The sequence below is a fragment of the Pygoscelis adeliae genome, unplaced genomic scaffold, assembly GCF_000699105.1.
Source record: "Pygoscelis adeliae isolate BGI_AS28 unplaced genomic scaffold, ASM69910v1 Scaffold66, whole genome shotgun sequence".
In the NCBI taxonomy this organism is placed as follows: domain Eukaryota; kingdom Metazoa; phylum Chordata; class Aves; order Sphenisciformes; family Spheniscidae; genus Pygoscelis; species Pygoscelis adeliae.
In genome coordinates, this window is record NW_008825167.1 from 3,602,138 (window position 1) to 3,619,384 (window position 17,247).

Below are 17,247 nucleotides of genomic sequence, written 5' to 3' on the forward strand. Positions count from 1 at the left end.
CGCTGTCCCGGCACGTTTCACCCGGGAAGAGGAGCGGGGAGCCAAATGAGAAAGCGTGGATTGCGTACAGATTGTATCTGGATGTCCTGGCACGGTGTGTATAGAAAAAAAAAGTTTTCTGATCTGGTAAGATATTACTACTTGGCTGACTAGAAAAGGCGTTTTCAAGTTTTAAAGGACCAGATGTGCGCTGGGTTTAAGGTACCGGAGGAAGTCGAAATAGTTGCTTTTTAACTTGCTTGGAGAAATGAATTGCAAAAACTTACAAATGCACCGAATCGGCAGTAAAATGCACTTTATATTCATTTTTGCACTGATGATAATATCTTTCGATAAGGCTGTGCTGGGCAAGAATTTGAAATACAGGATTTATGAGGAGCAGAGAGTTGGATCAGTAATTGCAAGACTATCGGAGGATGTGGCTGATGTTTTATTAAAAATGCCTAACCCTTCCTCGGTTCGTTTTCGAGCCATGCAGCGGGGGAATTCTCCCTTGCTTGTAGTCCGTGAGGATAATGGAGAAATCAGCATAGGAGCTAAAATTGACCGGGAACAACTCTGCCAGAAAAACTTAAACTGCTCCATAGAGTTCGATGTGATCACTCTGCCCACTGAACATCTGCAGCTTTTCCATGTTGAAGTTGAAGTGCTGGATATTAATGACAACTCTCCCCAGTTTTCCAGAGCTCTTATCCCTATTGAAATATCAGAGAGTGCAGCTGTAGGAACCCGGATCCCTTTGGACAGCGCTTTCGATCCAGATGTAGGGGACAACTCCCTTCACACTTACTCCCTTTCTGCAAATGATTTTTTTAGTATTGAGGTGCGAACTAGGACTGATGGTGCTAAGTATGCAGAGCTGATCGTGGTTAGAGAGCTGGACCGGGAGTTGAAGTCAAGTTACGAACTCCAACTCACAGCTTCAGATAAAGGGGTGCCTCAGAGATCTGGATCATCCCTCCTGAAAATAAGCATTTCCGATTCCAATGACAACAGCCCTGTTTTCGAGCAACAGTCGTATATAATCCAACTCTTAGAAAATTCACCGATTGGGACTTTGCTCATAGACCTCAATGCTACTGATCCAGATGAGGGCGCTAATGGTAAAGTCGTGTACTCTTTTAGTAGTCATGTGTCTGCCAAAATTATAGAGACTTTTAAGATAGATTCAGAAAAAGGACATCTGACCCTCCTGAAGCAAGTGGACTATGAAGTAACCAAATCCTATGAAATTGATGCTCAGGCTCAAGATTTGGGACCAAATTCTATTCCGGCTCACTGCAAAATTATAATTAAAATTGTGGATGTGAATGACAACAGACCCGAAATTAACTTAAATCTGATGTCCCCAGAGAAAGAAGAGATAGCTTACATTTCTGAAGGGTCACCTCTGGACACTTTTGTTGCCCTGGTCAGAGTGCAAGACAAGGACTCTGGCGTGAATGGAGAGATAGTTTGCAAGCTCCATGGACACGGTCACTTTAAACTTCAAAAGACGTATGAAAATAACTATTTAATCTTGACTAATGCCACTCTAGACAGGGAAAAGAGATCTGAATACAGCTTGACTGTAATCGCGGAGGACAAGGGAACGCCAAGTCTCTCCACAGTGAAACACTTCACTGTCCAAATCAGTGATGAAAATGACAACCCACCCCGCTTCCAGACAAACAGATATGAAGTTGTTATCTTGGAAAATAACTCTCCGGGAGCGTACATCACATCAGTCACAGCCACAGACCCAGATCTAGGTGACAACGGGCAGGTGACCTACACTATTTTGGAGAGTTATATTTTGGGAAGTTCTATAACCACCTATGTGACCATCGACCCCTCCAACGGGGCGATCTATGCCCTGAGAACCTTTGATCATGAAGAAGTAAATCAAATTGCCTTTATGGTTCAAGCTAGGGATGGAGGGAGTCAGCAGCTTGTTAGCAATACCACGGTTGTACTAACCATCATCGATGAAAATGACAACGCTCCTGTCATTGTGGGGCCAGCGCTACGCAACAGCACAGCAGAAATCTCAATCCCTAAAGATGCTGGAATTGGCTTTCTTGTCACCAGGATAAGGGCTACAGATAGAGACTCTGGTATGAACTCTGAACTCAGCTGCTCCATAGCAGCTGACAAGGAAAACAGCATCTTTGTGATGGATCCCAAAACTTGTGACATCTCTATCAATGTGAGTGTTGAATCAGTTCCAGCAAAACAATGGGAGTTTTTTGTGATAGTCCAGGATAAAGGCAGTCCTCAGCTTAGTACTAAAGCACTTCTGAAATGTACCGTTTTTGAGTATGTTTATTCATTTGCAAGCACAGAAGCAACTTTGGTAAGCCAACCCTCCCTGGATGTCTCCATGATAACGATTATATCCTTAGGATCAATATGTGCAGTGTTGTTGGTCATTATGGTTATCTTTGCTACAAGATGTAATCGAGAGAAAAAGGACACCAGGTCCTACAACTGTCGCGTGGCGGAATCGACCTACCAGCACCACCCAAAACGACCCTCAAGACAGATCCACAAAGGGGACATTACATTAGTGCCAACAGTTAACGGCACTTTACCCATCAGATCTCACCACAGAGCTTCTCCATCATCATCTCCGACACTGGAAAGGGGACAAATGAGCAGCCGGCAGAGCCACCACAGCCACCAATCGCTGAACAGCCTGGTGACAATCTCCTCTAACCACGTGCCTGAAAATTTCTCACTGGAACTCACCCATGCTACTCCGGCTGTTGAGGTAAGGTCCATACCTCGTTTTGCACATCCATGCACTCATGCATTCACTCGGGAGCATGGAGGTACTCTGCATGCAACCTGTGAGAGCAATAGGCAATTAGGTCTATGCCTAATGAGAACGTGTTATGGATTTCTCTTTAGATGGCACAGCTTTGCAGTTTTATTCCAGTACTAACTGAATCCATTACCATGGGGAACAGGATTAAATCTATTATTAATAGCATTATTTCTTGGTTCTTCCCTGTAAGGTCGAAGCAATGGAGTGTAACATAGACGGTACTCTGCTCAGGTTTACTTCTCTTTCTTTCTTGCCTTCCCTTTCCCTCTGTATAGCTCTGTTTAAGAAAGAGTGCCAGAGTATTTATATAGAGAAACAATACAGGAAATTCTTTCATTAATAGGGATGGAGAACTGAAAGGTTAAACACTGACACGGTTTAAGTACCGCTGCTGTAATATATGATCGTAGTATCTCAAACATTGAGACTACCCATCTCAGTTTTTACTGCAAATGCTATGTAATGGCTTAAATAAGAGCTGTGCCCTGGTAACTCTTTACCTGTAGAGCAATGACATTTTATTTTGAATTAGGATCCTGGAATGGTAAGGGATTGATTCTAATCTATTAAAACAAAACTCCACCTCTGTTTAATTACATGTTTTACTTGTTAATGAATTAATTATTATGAGTTCAGAGGCTAATGAACAGCAGTGCATTTCCTCATTGTACAAGGTCCTCAGATGTTTCCTGTGGCAGACACTATACTACAAGATAGTCTGTTGTACTACATTATATATGTGCAGGAAGTTGATTTAATTAAACTTAATTAAACTTAAGGAAAAAATAAAACCCACCCAACAAACAAACCTGAGAAGCAAATTAGTGGTTTTACAACTGGGAATTTGAGCTTTCATTTCAAGGAATCAGTCCTTTCACCTTTTCTTTAGCAGGTTTCTCAGCTTCTCTCGATGCTTCACCAGGGCCAGTACCAACCAAGACCAAGTTTTCGAGGAAACAAGTATTCCAGAAGCTACAGGTAAGGATCTGGACCGCTCTGCTGTATATGCACGTACTTGTATCAGAAAGTATAGACATGTATTTTTAATCAAAAAGTAGAATATAACGTACGTGAGATAATTTAATTCTACCATCACCACAATTCTCTTCACAGGTATGCCCTACAAGATATGGATAAATTCAGCTTGAAAGACAGTGGCCGGGGTGATAGCGAAGCTGGAGACAGTGATTATGATTTGGGGAGAGAGTCTCCAATTGACAGACTTCTTGGGGAAGGATTCAGTGACCTTTTCCTTACAGACGGGAGAATTCCTGCAGGTAAGAGCACAATGGGAGCTGAACAGTTTATTTACAGTGCTGCCTGGCTGTCACTTCGATAAAGCTACCACTGAGAAAGCAAAAATTCTTTAGCTTTCAAGTCCTGTGTTTCCTTCCTTTTTACTCTGTTTCATGATAAATATTGAGCTGAAGCCTTCACATATCTAGTAAAACAAATCCTCAGACACAACTGAAAATCTGCCCGGAGCAATGCCTACTTTTTTCTATTATTCACATCATCATGAGCTGGCTCCAAATTCTCCCCAAAAGCACGATCTGCTCCGTGTCCTTAGACTTTTAATGACTGGGTGGATGTTTTGCAAAGCCAGGCAGTTGTGGTTTGTTAAAAATACACTGAACTATAATTTGGGAGATACATTTTCCACAGTGGGTTTGATCCACACAATACAAACTTCTACCGTTCAGAACTGGATTGTGAAAGTGGTCTAGAAATATGGATGGAGAAGAAAGAAAAGTGTATTTTTTCCCACTGAAAAACAAACTTGAGTGGCAAGGGAAGGATCTAAATATGTCCCAGATTTTAAATCTCGCAACCCTAATTTCTAGAAGAAAGAGCTTAAGAGGTACAATTCAGGGGCAGAGAGCAGAAAAGAAAAAAGCTAGGAAAGGGTGAGTGAAAGCGAGATAAACACACACGTGCATATTCATGTGTTTGAAGTACCACTTTTAAATTTATGCCCAGTTATAAGTTGAATAAAAGAGGCTATGGGAAATCAGGCTAAGTACAGATATGGGAATTTTGTAATTACTTTAATGATTATACAGCCACTGGTTGTACCCTAGATCCTGTACTTCTTTCAGATCATATTTAGTTTTCTCTGTATAACCAACAGGGCCGGATAATTTCAGTATGGTTCACTGAACCAAGAGTGTAAACTTAAAAAGTTTAGTAAAGTCATTTTATACACAGGGGCACGTTGCTTTGTGGGGCAGCGCAGCGCATATTCCCTCCTAAAGTGACCCTCACATATTGGCCAGGGCTGGAGGAGAGGAGCTGCAGTGCTGCAGCTCCTTCCCTCTGGTGCCATGGAAAACACTGGTGAGGGGTTGTACCTGACCTTGGTGCGTTTTACCCGGAGAAATATGCTGTTATGCTAGGCAAGAGTAAACCCCAAAAGTTTAACTTGTTCTTCTTATACATTTTAACTTCAGAATTTTCTTTGTATATTTTGCTCCAGACTAGGTCTTGTATCACCTACCCAGGTATTCACCTACCTCCTCAACTTAGTCTGACATACTCAGTGTTTCAAAACCAGAGACCTTGGAAAGTTACTATTTTTTCAGAATCCTTAACCGAAATTTGGAGTCCTAATATATTTTTCATCCTCATCTCTCCCAGCTCCTACTACTTATTCCTCTGCCAGCTAGCATGAGGCATGTCTCATTCTCTCCTGTGGTTGGCAAGGAGGCAGGGAGGGATCTGCTGGAGCTCTCAGTTGCCAGGGGAACTTCAAGTGCAGTGGTGTTTGCACTGGCATCCAGCCGCGCTGCCGCCAAGGAAGAGCTGTCCTCTTCCCGGTGGGCAGCTGGGGGCTGCCCGCAGGCGGGAGCGGTTACCCTTTTGGCTAGCTGAAATGCCCATGACTCGTTTTCAGTTCTTGCAATTCGGTCTTTAAATAGGAAGCCAAAGGGTAGGATTTCCAAAAGTGCCTGGCCTTCGCCCAACACTAATCACATTCAAAGTAAGGAAAACTCCTGCTGAGTACCGACAGAACTGGGTTGGGCTATCAAGACGGGCATTTAATCCCACCCAGATGTCCATTTGCCGCTATGCGTGGTCTTAATCCATCAGATAAGTATGCCGAACCTGTTCAGATGAGACCTGAATTGATCTGCAATCCGAACAAATGAAAAGGAAAAGAAAACTTCCTGGAGGTTTCCTGTTCTCCATTTTGAAAGGTTTCTGCATTGTCAGGCTGGACACAGGCAAAATGCTGTGAGAACGTCCTTTCAGTTTGTCCCTTTAAGGTGGAACTGGAAAGGAACAGAGACAGTCCCGTTCCATGTCAAAAATGACATGATTAGAAAGTTCAATAACTGTCCTTGAAAGACTTGTTTCTTTCTCTCTCACTTTTTAAATCCTTACCGATAAGCTTTAAGTTCTGGCAAAAAAAAAAAAAGCTTTTGTGCATCTGGGTTTTTTTTTATTTATTTATTGCTGATTTAAGGACAGACTGTGACACCATTCAGTTTCATCAGAGTATCTTTCGATCTTATGTTCAGGAATGTCAGAATTTATTATTTTATACCAAAAGCAATCCTGATAACATCAGTAACAAAACTCACAATAAGACAACCCTCACTACTAATGAAATGCTAGACCACTGAAAGTCTCCCATTAATTTACAGGAGTCTTCTTAATTAGAAGAGTAACCCTCGCCTTCTGAGATGAGTTGAGAGCTGGTCCAGGCTCCATGGATCACTTAGATATCTTTTCTCCTTCCTAACTCTTAGGCATTTTCTGTAAAATGGCACACGTGCTTTTCATACATGGGAACAAAGCACTTGAAGGCATTTCAGTCACTCGTATCAAAACTTCAGGCACGGATATTTTCTAGGTTGCTTTTTTTGTTTGAAGCTCACTGATCAGCAAGCCAGTTGCAATAGCTTGTGCAATATCCAGCCTGTATTCTTGAAGAAATTCATATTCTCACATGTAAGACAGAGAAAGTTTATACTCAGAGGAAGGGAAAGGGCATTAGGAAAGCAAACAATATGGTAGGCTGTGTAAAGCACAGAGATCAGTAACGCTGACAGGATGAGAGTAGGACTTTATCAATCACTGGCACGTCCTAAGCTGAAATACTCTGTTCAGTTCTGCTTACACCATTGCAAAAAGATTTTTTGATAAACTGAGTGGATCTAGAGCCAGATGGGGAACGTGATGAGAAAGGGAGGAAAACTTACAGGGCATGACTGCAAACGTTACTTATGTATTCAATGTATAAAGAGAGAAAGAAAAAGAAACTATTCTGCGTGGGCTAATCTAACCATTAATTGATAGAGAATTAGGGCAAAAGCTTCTTATGGTCAAAATATGCATAATGCAAAGAGTCTGGCATTTCTGAAAACTTTCTTTTGAAGTATGTGGCTCAAATTCAAGCTAGTGGCCCCTGCAGCGCCTAGGTCTTTTCCAGCTGGTCTGCCAGGCACCCAGGCAGCGCCCTTGGCACTGAGCCGAGGCTTTGTGTCCTACAGAGTTGGTTCCCTTTGGAGAGGAAAATTTGGCCTCTCTCCTGGCACATCTCTCTTTGCAGGTCTGTCAAATAGGGCTTTGCCTGTCTCCGCTTCCAGGGACCATTCCCAGACCTCTTCAGGCGTTTGCAGAGGACTCTTGCAGTGGCCCTCCAAGGGCCAGTTCAGAACAGCGTAGCTCCCAGGGTTGTGGTCACTTGCCCCATCGTATTGCTTCTTCCTGAGAGACACCGCTAAAACCAAGCAGCTGAAAGAGCGGCTCTGTTGTCTTCTGCTTTTCATCCCTCCTGGCTGGCCTGGATGCCCACCTTGTGGGTTAAAGCCCACCTTTTGCCAACGCCTGAGCCAGCACGGTCCAGTAACCTGAGCTACAGAGCTGCAAGTGCACCTCAGAGTGACTCCAGTATAAACACCGGAGCCACACGGGGTGTGAATTAAGCCATAGGTATTCTGATACTGGATTAAAATTTAACAGATTCAGTTGAAAAGGTAATACGGCAGTGGATCACCTTGTATTCAACATACACATCATTGTCAGATCAAAAGGAGGTGTGTTAATGAAGAGGGTAATCCCTCTGCATGTTATTGTTCTTTCTTCTTTATTTCCCCTGTCCATTTATTCCCATTTTATTACTCTGATATGCTTCTCTAATTACATGTGGAAGACTTCACTAAAACTTAAGTAAATGCTTGGAGGTAGAAACACCTTAATTTTATTTATTTTTTTTTAATGAAACAGCACTGTACAAAGGGAACAAATGGCTTTAAGTCACAAGTGCTTGTTTTCCACCTGGGATTTACATGTTTATCTTCAGCCCTGGTTAAGAGATTGCATTACTGTCTTACATGTTCTGCATTTATCATTCTCATTTTTTGAGACCATTTGGAAATGGAAGTACATTTAGATCCAGACCACTTGTATTTGCCACCTTTCCGCACACAGAAAGTGAACCCAAACACCAGATTTGAACATCTTTGGAGAAGTTCAGTCCTTGTGTTAGTCCCTGCGAATGTAAGTGATATCTGCAACGGGAGGGGGATGCTCACTCTCCTCTTTTCTCTCTTGCAGCGATGCGGCTGTGCACGGAGGAGTGCAGGGTTCTGGGGCACTCCGACCAGTGCTGGATGCCGCCGTTGCCCTCTCCCTCCTCTGATTACAGAAGTAACATGTTCATCCCTGGGGAGGAGTTTCAGTCGCCCCAGCTGCAGCTGCAGCAGCAGCAGCAGCAGCAGCAGCAGCAGGGCCTTGAGGAAGATCCACAGCCTGCTGACGCCAGCGAGAAGAAGAAGAAGAGCTTTTCAACGTTTGGTAAAGACTGCCAGAGTGAGGAGGAGTCAGGGGACACCTGTACCTCCTCTCTCCTCTCTGAAATGAGCAGCGTCTTCCAGCGCCTGCTGCCTCCCTCGCTAGATGCCTACACGGAGTGCAATGAGATGGATCGCTCCAACTCGTTGGAGCGCAGGAAGGGACATTTGCCAGCCAAGACTGTAAATTATCCACAGGGGGTGGCAGCCTGGGCAGCCAGCACACATTTCCAAAATCCTGCCAACAACGGGCCCACTCTGGGGACTCACTCGAGCGCGCAGCCTTCCTCTAAATGGCTGCCAGCCATGGAGGAGATCCCAGAGAATTACGAAGAAGATGATTTTGACAACGTGCTCAACCACCTCAGTGATGGTAAACACGAACTCATGGATGCCAGTGAGCTGGTGGCAGAAATTAACAAGCTGCTGCAAGATGTCCGGCAGAACTAATTGTTTCAAAAGCCTATTTTTCCATAGTTATGGAAAACTGGAAGGGAAAAAAATAAAGAACAAAAAACAGACTGAGAAGAACTGGCATTGCCAACTAGTTGCATTTATCATAAATGTGTCTGTGTATGTTGAATATTAAAATACTGTATTTTCATATGTACACAATGCAAGTGTGATTATCTTTATCTGTATTTTAAAAATACATTTGTACCTTATATTTATGTGTAATTTAACAAATAAATTTTATTTTTGTACACCCACAGCAAGCATGTTTTCCTAAATGTATATAGATGGTACCACCCTTGTCAAACTTCCAGCATTCTTGCCACACAGGCATGTTAAAAAAAAAAAAGGAGGGATTTTGCTTTCCCTTATTATTTCTTTTAAGTCTCAAATGTTACAAATACGAATTCAAACCACTGAAAAGTTATGCAAACATTAGTTTCAATAAATGATCCAACACCTTGTTGCAATGTTTCATTCTTATAATAAAGATTTGTCAACTCCCATGAAACCTAAAATGTCCTTTTTATTTTTATGCTTTTGGTCTATAGAGCCATTTCCCCATTTAATTAATGGATTATTGCAGGCTGGGGTCTTCCTCTCTTTTACAAGTAAGCGTTTTCCCAAGTGAACAAATCATGCAATTCAGTGATGGGACTTCCAATGTTATCTCTGCAAAAAATTTGTTCTGCCGTTGTTATGCTGCAAAGCCAGTTGAAGTGGGCGTTGTATACTTGGAACGACAGCAATAAAATCAGCTTTTCTGACCTCAAGCTGAATTCTCAATTTATGTAAATAAAAAATTGCAATTGACTGCATTATCCTTGTAAATGACACCAAAATAAAAGGAATGTTGCATCTCCCAGGAAAGCACCTGATTATAGCTATATTTTGCCTCTGTTATAAGTGTGCCTATCCTGTATTTGCAAAGTAGTACAGAAATATTTGAACTTCCTAGAAAAGAGCTATCCTGCAGGTACATTGGTTCTCACTGAATCCCATCCTTCCATTGTGGGGCTTCTCCCTGTAGTGAAGCTAGCTCAATGAAAACAGTAATTTATACCATGGTGCCATCACCACTGGGGGGGTGATGTAACTAATATTTCTCAGATAAAAGTCAATGTGGTCCCTTTATTTCCTCTTTTTCAAAAACATTTTTGGTTAGCCTGTCTTACACAGGGAGATTTTTGTAATAGTAAACAAACTGATTTTACAGTTGAGAAACATGGGTGGTTTCTGGACTGATGCTCATTTCAGGAGAGTGTTAAGTTATTAAGAAAGAGGTGGCCAGAAAAACTGGTATTTTGGGCTTTCATTCAGAGCTGCAGACGCGTATTTTTTATAGGGTATATTTTTTACCAGAAGTGTGAAAAACTTGTAATAATCCAAGTGAACCTGGGCATAAAAACTAGCACATACCTTTATTCTGGAGAATTGCACTTGTAAAGTACCCTAGAGAATATTTTTTAATGGTAGATACAGAAAAGTCCTGTTTAATGTGTTACCTAAAAAAGCCAGAATTTTGTTGTGCGTATGAGCTTTATTTGTTTGGTCTGTGTGTAAGGAAACTTTAATCTCATTATTGGTTTCACGGTTCTGTAGGTGTGACATTTGTAGGCGTGTAGACATTTGTTGACACCTGAATAATGGAGAGATTCTCAGCTTGTTTACACTTCAGGAATTCATGAGTATATCTATGCTGGTTAGAAATACCAGGACCTCAGATTTCTAACCAAGTATCCGTATTGGCAGATGAAACTATCAAAACACCAGTTTGTCAATATGACTTACACATTTAAGGGAACTGGCTTATCAGCATTGGTACAACAAGATCCTCTAACAGTGGAGGCTCTGTTTCTTTTTTGGAGAGTTGTTACAGCACCTTTGAATGCCAACAAGACCTCAGTCTCATTGAGCTAAAGTCTGTTACTGAAAGGAAGAAGTCATAAGACCTCATTTATTAAATATTTGAAAACCTCGTCCCTGTTTTTCCCCTTCCTTCCCACTAATAGGCCTTAATGGCCCCAACCAGCCTCACCTGGGTCCCACCTTCCCACTCCCCCTCACCTCAAGGGCTCAGGAGCTCATTTAACCTCAGCTTGGGGCATTCAGCTGTTGTATGAGTGTTGGTCTCTATCCTTGCTTCCTGGATAGATCTGGGACTTACTTTATAGCAGTGTCTCCAACCCCATATCCAGTTGCTGCTGACAGGAGTCCTTGGATAGACCCTCATCCTGATTTGTCACCTTGCCATGTTGCGGGCTGTCGATGGATCCCATTACCAGCACTGGGGTCAACCTGCTACATTCAGGTACTGTAGGATGGCACTTTGTCATGAGGGTACTGGCTGTGTTGGGACTACTCTCAGCTCCTGGCCTGTCTCCTGCCCCCCTCCCTGGAGCAGCCCTGCTCTTGGTGCTCCCCGGCAGTATCTCATGCCCCATGTTCATCCCAAGTCTTGCCTCTTTATCAGCAAGGTCGACTCTGAAACCAGCCTAGATGCTGTAGCAGTCCTACCAAGTCCCGAAGTTCACAAGGGCGTGGCTTGCTCCTTAGCTAGGTTGTTTCCGCCTCATCTCAGCCCCGGCCCCCTTGCAGTTTCCCTCTTCATCAGTATCCAGTTTTGGTCCTGCTCTCCAAGTTCCCTTACCCCCACCTCATTCTCCTTCCCTCTCAGCTCTCTGACTCTGCTTCCCTTAAGTCAGTCTTACCCGTGTACTAATCCTGTACAGCCCATGGCTGTACTCCTGTGTTTACAAAATACATGGTGTCCCAATAACATTGCCCATGACTGAAATTCCCAGGTTCTACCTCTTCAGCCGGGGTCTAGTTAACACATTCCTCAAATACTCTCTTGCCCTAATTTTTCATGTGTAATTGTAAGCTCCACTGGATTCCTGAATTGCCCCACGCCCAATGGCTTTTAAAGGGTGACTGTACGGGGTGGCAAGGGCTGACGTGCCTGGCTGCACCTCCCTGTTGCTGACTTCGCACAGGAGCGGAACGGGAGAGGGAGGCTCAGGCAGAGCAACTCCCAAGACAAAATTTACGCCTGCTTAGGAAATCACTGGTTATTTGATTCCAGCTTGGGCACACGTGGTGTGTGAGGTGTACAGGGGGACTGGCGGTTATGTTAAAAGTGTACAAGGTGGTAGTTTGACAACAGCTATTAAACTTGGAAATCATTTTCTATTGATATGGATAAAAAGTTGCTGTCTGTTACAAAATCAGCAGCTGACAATGAAACTCCCCTTCAAGTGGTGCAGATTCCTCCTTCATAAATAAATGCAGATATATTGCTTCCCATTTCTAGGAGAGGAAATATTAGACCTTCAGGCTCAGACTGGTTTGCACTGCCTACAGACTTGCAGGGCAGCCTGATAAGCTCCGTTTTCACAGTCACACCATCCACTAGGGATTACCACCCTGTTTTAAATTTAAAATCCTTAAATCAGTTTATGCCCACTGGCCCATGTCACATGGATAGTCTCAATGATTTAAAGAACCATTGTTTGCAGAGGGGGCTTTCTAGCAAAAATAGATTGCAATGAATTTCTCCGGTAGAGCTAGGCATCCAAATATCTTAAAATACATAAGGTTTTCCTAGAGGGGACTTCTGTACCAACACACAGTAATAGTATTTGGGATGTGCATTGCTGCAAGAATCTTGTCATGTAAAAAGACCGGTTATAAGACCAGTCTCCAGGAGCAAAAATGTTTACTTAGATTATATCTGAAATGCATCGGAGTTTGAGCTGCATTTATTACGGATAGGAAGCTTGCTAAAAGATCTGTAGATTGTGGTAAATGAGGGAAAAAATCTATCTTAATCCTACTCTGTTTAGAGTTCCTCTTTTCCTCAGGCGACCCTTATAAATGAGAGAAATTATATATATATATATGTATATATACACACACACACAGAGACACACTTGTATGTGTGTGTGTACACATATATAAAAACCCTAGCACCAAATCTCTTCTATGTCAAGAACAGGGAAAATTGATATTACACGGCTTAAAAAAGAATAATAAAAATCTGGATTTGCTACATTTTGACAACTAATAGAAGGTTAGGGGTTTGTGGTGTATTTTAAGCACCAGACATGAGCATGATTACCCTGTCCAGAACACTGGGTTGCTAGCACTTCTCTAAATGCTTGGCACAGTTTTATCCTTGAAGCCAAAAAGTTTTCCTCCTTGGTACCACAATGACAGAAAAGGTCATGAAAGTCAGCAAATATTAATTACCAAAATACTGGTTATTACTATGTGCTGGTGGTTCTGTCATTGCTACCATAGATGAAATTAGTAAGACTTTTGAACAAATACAAAGCTTAATTAATGGATGCTCCATCAATATTTTTCTCCAGACTCCATGTATGTTTTCTTTTTTAGTCACTTCTGAAATGGATAAACTCAAAAATGGACTGAAATAATGATCAGAGATAGTGGGTTGTCTGACCACTTCTTTAATTTGTGTTTAAAGTATTTCGGTAACCACTGCATCGCACTTTGCTGTTTGGTGTCCATTAGGATAAACACATTGAGAGGATGTGGAGGATGTGGCTGTCAATAATGTCTTTGTTGCATTCTACACCCTGGTTGTGTTTATAGTTACTTGGTTTAAGAACAGCAATAGAAAGCAAACAAAAGCTACCACAAAATATTTAACCTTTACAGTTTCCTATCTTTTTTTAATGAAAAATTGAAATTCATAGAAAATGCCAGGAAATTTAATTTCCTCCTCTTCTCTGCAACCTGCAGAGAATGTCAGATGTTTCCAAAGATTAGAAGACTTGAAAACCTCGATTGTCAGCTGCGTATATAAAACATAAACTTTCCATACTGCAGCACCTAGATTAGGAAAAGCAGCCAAAGTTTGCCTGCAAGCTGTAAAAATAGGCTGGATTTGTGAAGAAAATCTTATGTTTAAACTTTGCCAGGAAGGACAACACAAGGAGGTTAGTCCAAGTTGCTTTAAAGAACAAATGCAAAAGGAGCTCTCTCTTGTTTAGTTAGCATTAGGTTAACATAGTACCTAAACTGAGATCCCTAGGAGACTATGGTATACACGCATTTTCTTTCAACAATGCAGACTGTTACAGAGAGGAGTGAAATTGTGCCTGAAAGTGTATCCCAGGGTCAGACTTTGTCTGCACATAAAACTTGTCCTGCAGCATATTCTGTAACGCAGTTTATATAAATAAAAAAAGGAAGTGATAAAATTGTAACTTCAATCAATAAAAAATATTCATAATTAGCAACCCTATTGCACTTTACATCCTCAGAGCTGTAGAACCATAAATGACTGAGCACTTAAAAAAAAAATAAAAAAATTCTGGGATCATTTAACCTGCTACTGAAAAAAGAGCCTCTCTGAAGAGATGCACAGGAACAGTATAAACCATAATGTAAAAACTATTTACAACAGAATTGGTAAGTAATGCCTTGTTTAATTAAAACTCAAGGGAGACTCTGACAGAAATGAGTAATAACCTAAGCTGAAATTTGACCAGTGCACCCATTCTCCTACCACTTGCCCAAATAGAACTGTGGGGAATAGTGAGAAATGATCATGCAGACTGTTTTACAGCTTACATGAAGCATTTAAAGCATCACCATGCATCCAGTTTCATCGCATGACTTTGGTTTAGTATTGATTCAAGAGAAGAAAACACCACATAGTGAATCGACAGCACCCCTTATACATAACCTAGACATTCCTTGAAGGACTTTTATCCTTATAATGCCCACACACAGCGAATGCCAGGTAAGCTTCAGAAGTTCACAAAGTCACAGAAGAAAGCTGCATGACTCGAGTGAGACTTCCCACATTTGTGAAGACAAATATTTTTAAGCATACTAAGGTTTAGAGCTACAAAATCTCTTACCTAACCATAAGTTCATCAGCATAATTTTTATCATCTAAATCCTAAATGTAGAATCTCAAAACATGGATGTCTACTTGTTGATTGATTTTTATGTCTATGACTTATAACAGTGCCAATGATTCTTGACATACAGGTGATTGACTGTATATGTTCCCATGCAAATACTATATTAAATTCTCTAGATGTGGAAAATTTCTGTGCCTGGTCACACCAACGTCTGTCAATGCCTGAGTGCCTAAATGTCGGAGGCAAGCAATCCATTGCCTAACTCATTTCAGGGCCTCAGTGCTGCAGAGGTTTGCCTATCTGAATGTGCACACAAGACCGGACTCCAGAGAAAATACATGAAGGGAAAAAGAGGGCTGCACACGGCAACAGGCACTGGAAAGCCCTTCCAGGTGGTCATCCCTCAATAGATTTGTTTCTTTTCTCTCTGTGGCTGAAAATGTGTGTTTTAAATGTTAAACAAAGACAGCTTCAATGGTAAAAATTGAAATTGTATGGTAGGCTAGTGGTTTGGACAAGAAGTTGAAGCTTCCTGGGAAGAGAAAGGGATTTGAAGCTGGGGTTTCTCATAGCTCCAGTAATGATAAAAGTACCCACTATACTTTCATATACTTGTATTTTGTGAGGAAGAATTGTCATAAGCTCTTGTCCTGAAGATAGGATTGATCATGGTGGGGTTTTATTTAAAAAAAAACTTTTAGCTTTAACTACTTATTATTTTTTTAAAAAACTTTTACCTTTAATCCAAGTCCAGTATGCTGCCCTCCCATCTTCTCCCTCCAACAGCCCGTGGTCATTCCTGCCTGTGCTCTTTGCTGCCACTGTTGCTTGAACAAAGATAGGATGGAACAGCTCAAGGAGTCGATCTGGCTGAAAACTAATGGCTTCCTCATGATGACATGCATGCTGCTGCAGAGATGGGTCCCGAGTATAGCGTAGCCTGGGCTTTGGTTGGCATCTGTTGCTACAGACCTATACTCTTGGTCACCGGTGAACACGCAACTGTTGTAGTTTAAGCATTGCTAAGAAAGAGCTATGAGAGCATGGAGTGCAGGGCAGGCTGCAGGACCTGTGTTACATGCCAACTCTTTGGGTGACGTACTCTGAACTCAGTGCTTTAGGGCTGCTCTGCCAGTAACACACAGCCTAAATCGTTCAGACATGACTGTGGAGGGTGGTCTTTCCCTGTAGACTGGAAGTTTAATCCATACTGCCATCATCTGCCTTTCTTACTGACTGGTTCAGGTCTGACATTCCCTGTCAAGTGCAAAGTTCTTCCCGTGTATTGCACAGAAAACATGTGAGTACTATAAATCCTGCTATGTTAAAAGGTACATGTGTTCTCTTGTGCATTTAGCCTTAAATTGCTGTGAAAATTAGTGTGAGAGGAAGCCTACCTCCTATTTGTTTCATTCAAATAATTCCTTCATTGTTTTTTCCCTTCTCTCATTGGTTTGGATACTAACACCTTTCATCTTGCTGAAACACTGAATGATTTTTTTGGGAAAAAAATAAATCTAGTGGCAGGGAGTAAAGGGAAGCCAATGCTGTCCTGTGTGGTCTAGGAGAGCTCTCTGCACGTAAAGTCCACAGAGCTTTTACAGCAAATATGGACAGTGATAACTTTGACATTTTTTTTGTGCTAAATTATTCAGTGCAAAACGGTATTTTTGAATTGCAATATTTACCCGCTTGGCAAGATTCGTTTCCAGCTGGTAAGGAAGTGTCCTAGGGTCACCATGGTGATGTTAAGTAGAAACCATGGATTATGCCTTAAAAGGAAGTGTTCTTGCTGCTGTGTATGGAAAATGAAACAGTCTCTCATGTATGGTACTGTGGCTATAATAACATGGCATAACTTAGTGTCTTTATCTTTTAAAAAGATAAGACTTCAGCAATTATTATATTTAGAACTCAGAAGGAGAATTCAGACTATCCAATTACTATTATGTACAGAAAAAATAGCTAAGACAAGGAAAATAAGCAAAGTCTAGATGACAGAGGATTGTGTTTGTGTCTCCTTTTCACAGGCTCCAGCTGGTCTTGAAATAAAATGGTTGCTCTCTTTACACATAAACAGTTTTAGAATCATAGAATCATAGAATCATTAAGGTTGGAAAAGACCTCTAAGATCATCGAGTCCAACCGTCAACCCAACAACACCATGCCCACTAAACCATGTCCCTAAGCGCCTCATCTACACGTCTTTTAAATACTTCCAGAGATGGTGACTCACCCACTTCCGTGGGCAGCCTCTTCCAATGTTTAACCACTCTTTCAGTAAAGA

The 17,247-nt window shown here is 41.7% G+C and overlaps 1 protein-coding gene across 1 annotated transcript; it reads left to right on the top strand.

Moving 5' to 3' along the window:
* The first annotated feature begins 179 nt into the window (after positions 1-179).
* PCDH18 (protocadherin 18) lies at positions 180-9,537 on the top strand. Its single transcript, XM_009328774.1, has 4 exons — positions 180-2,752; positions 3,702-3,787; positions 3,923-4,086; positions 8,372-9,537. The coding sequence occupies exons 1-4, from the start codon at positions 248-250 to the stop codon at positions 9,055-9,057; spliced, it is 3,441 nt and encodes a 1,146-aa protein (XP_009327049.1). The 5' UTR covers positions 180-247; the 3' UTR covers positions 9,058-9,537.
* The last annotated feature ends 7,710 nt before the right edge of the window (positions 9,538-17,247 follow it).

Excerpts from the sequence above, each read along its gene's own strand:
- PCDH18 (XM_009328774.1), top strand. The coding sequence starts at position 248 with ATGAATTGCAAAAACTTACAAATGCACCGAATCGGCAGTAAAATGCAC. Across the intron at positions 2,753-3,701 it reads ATGCTACTCCGGCTGTTGAG|GTTTCTCAGCTTCTCTCGAT; the intron begins GTAAGGTCCATA and ends TTTCTTTAGCAG. Across the intron at positions 4,087-8,371 it reads AGACGGGAGAATTCCTGCAG|CGATGCGGCTGTGCACGGAG; the intron begins GTAAGAGCACAA and ends TCTCTCTTGCAG.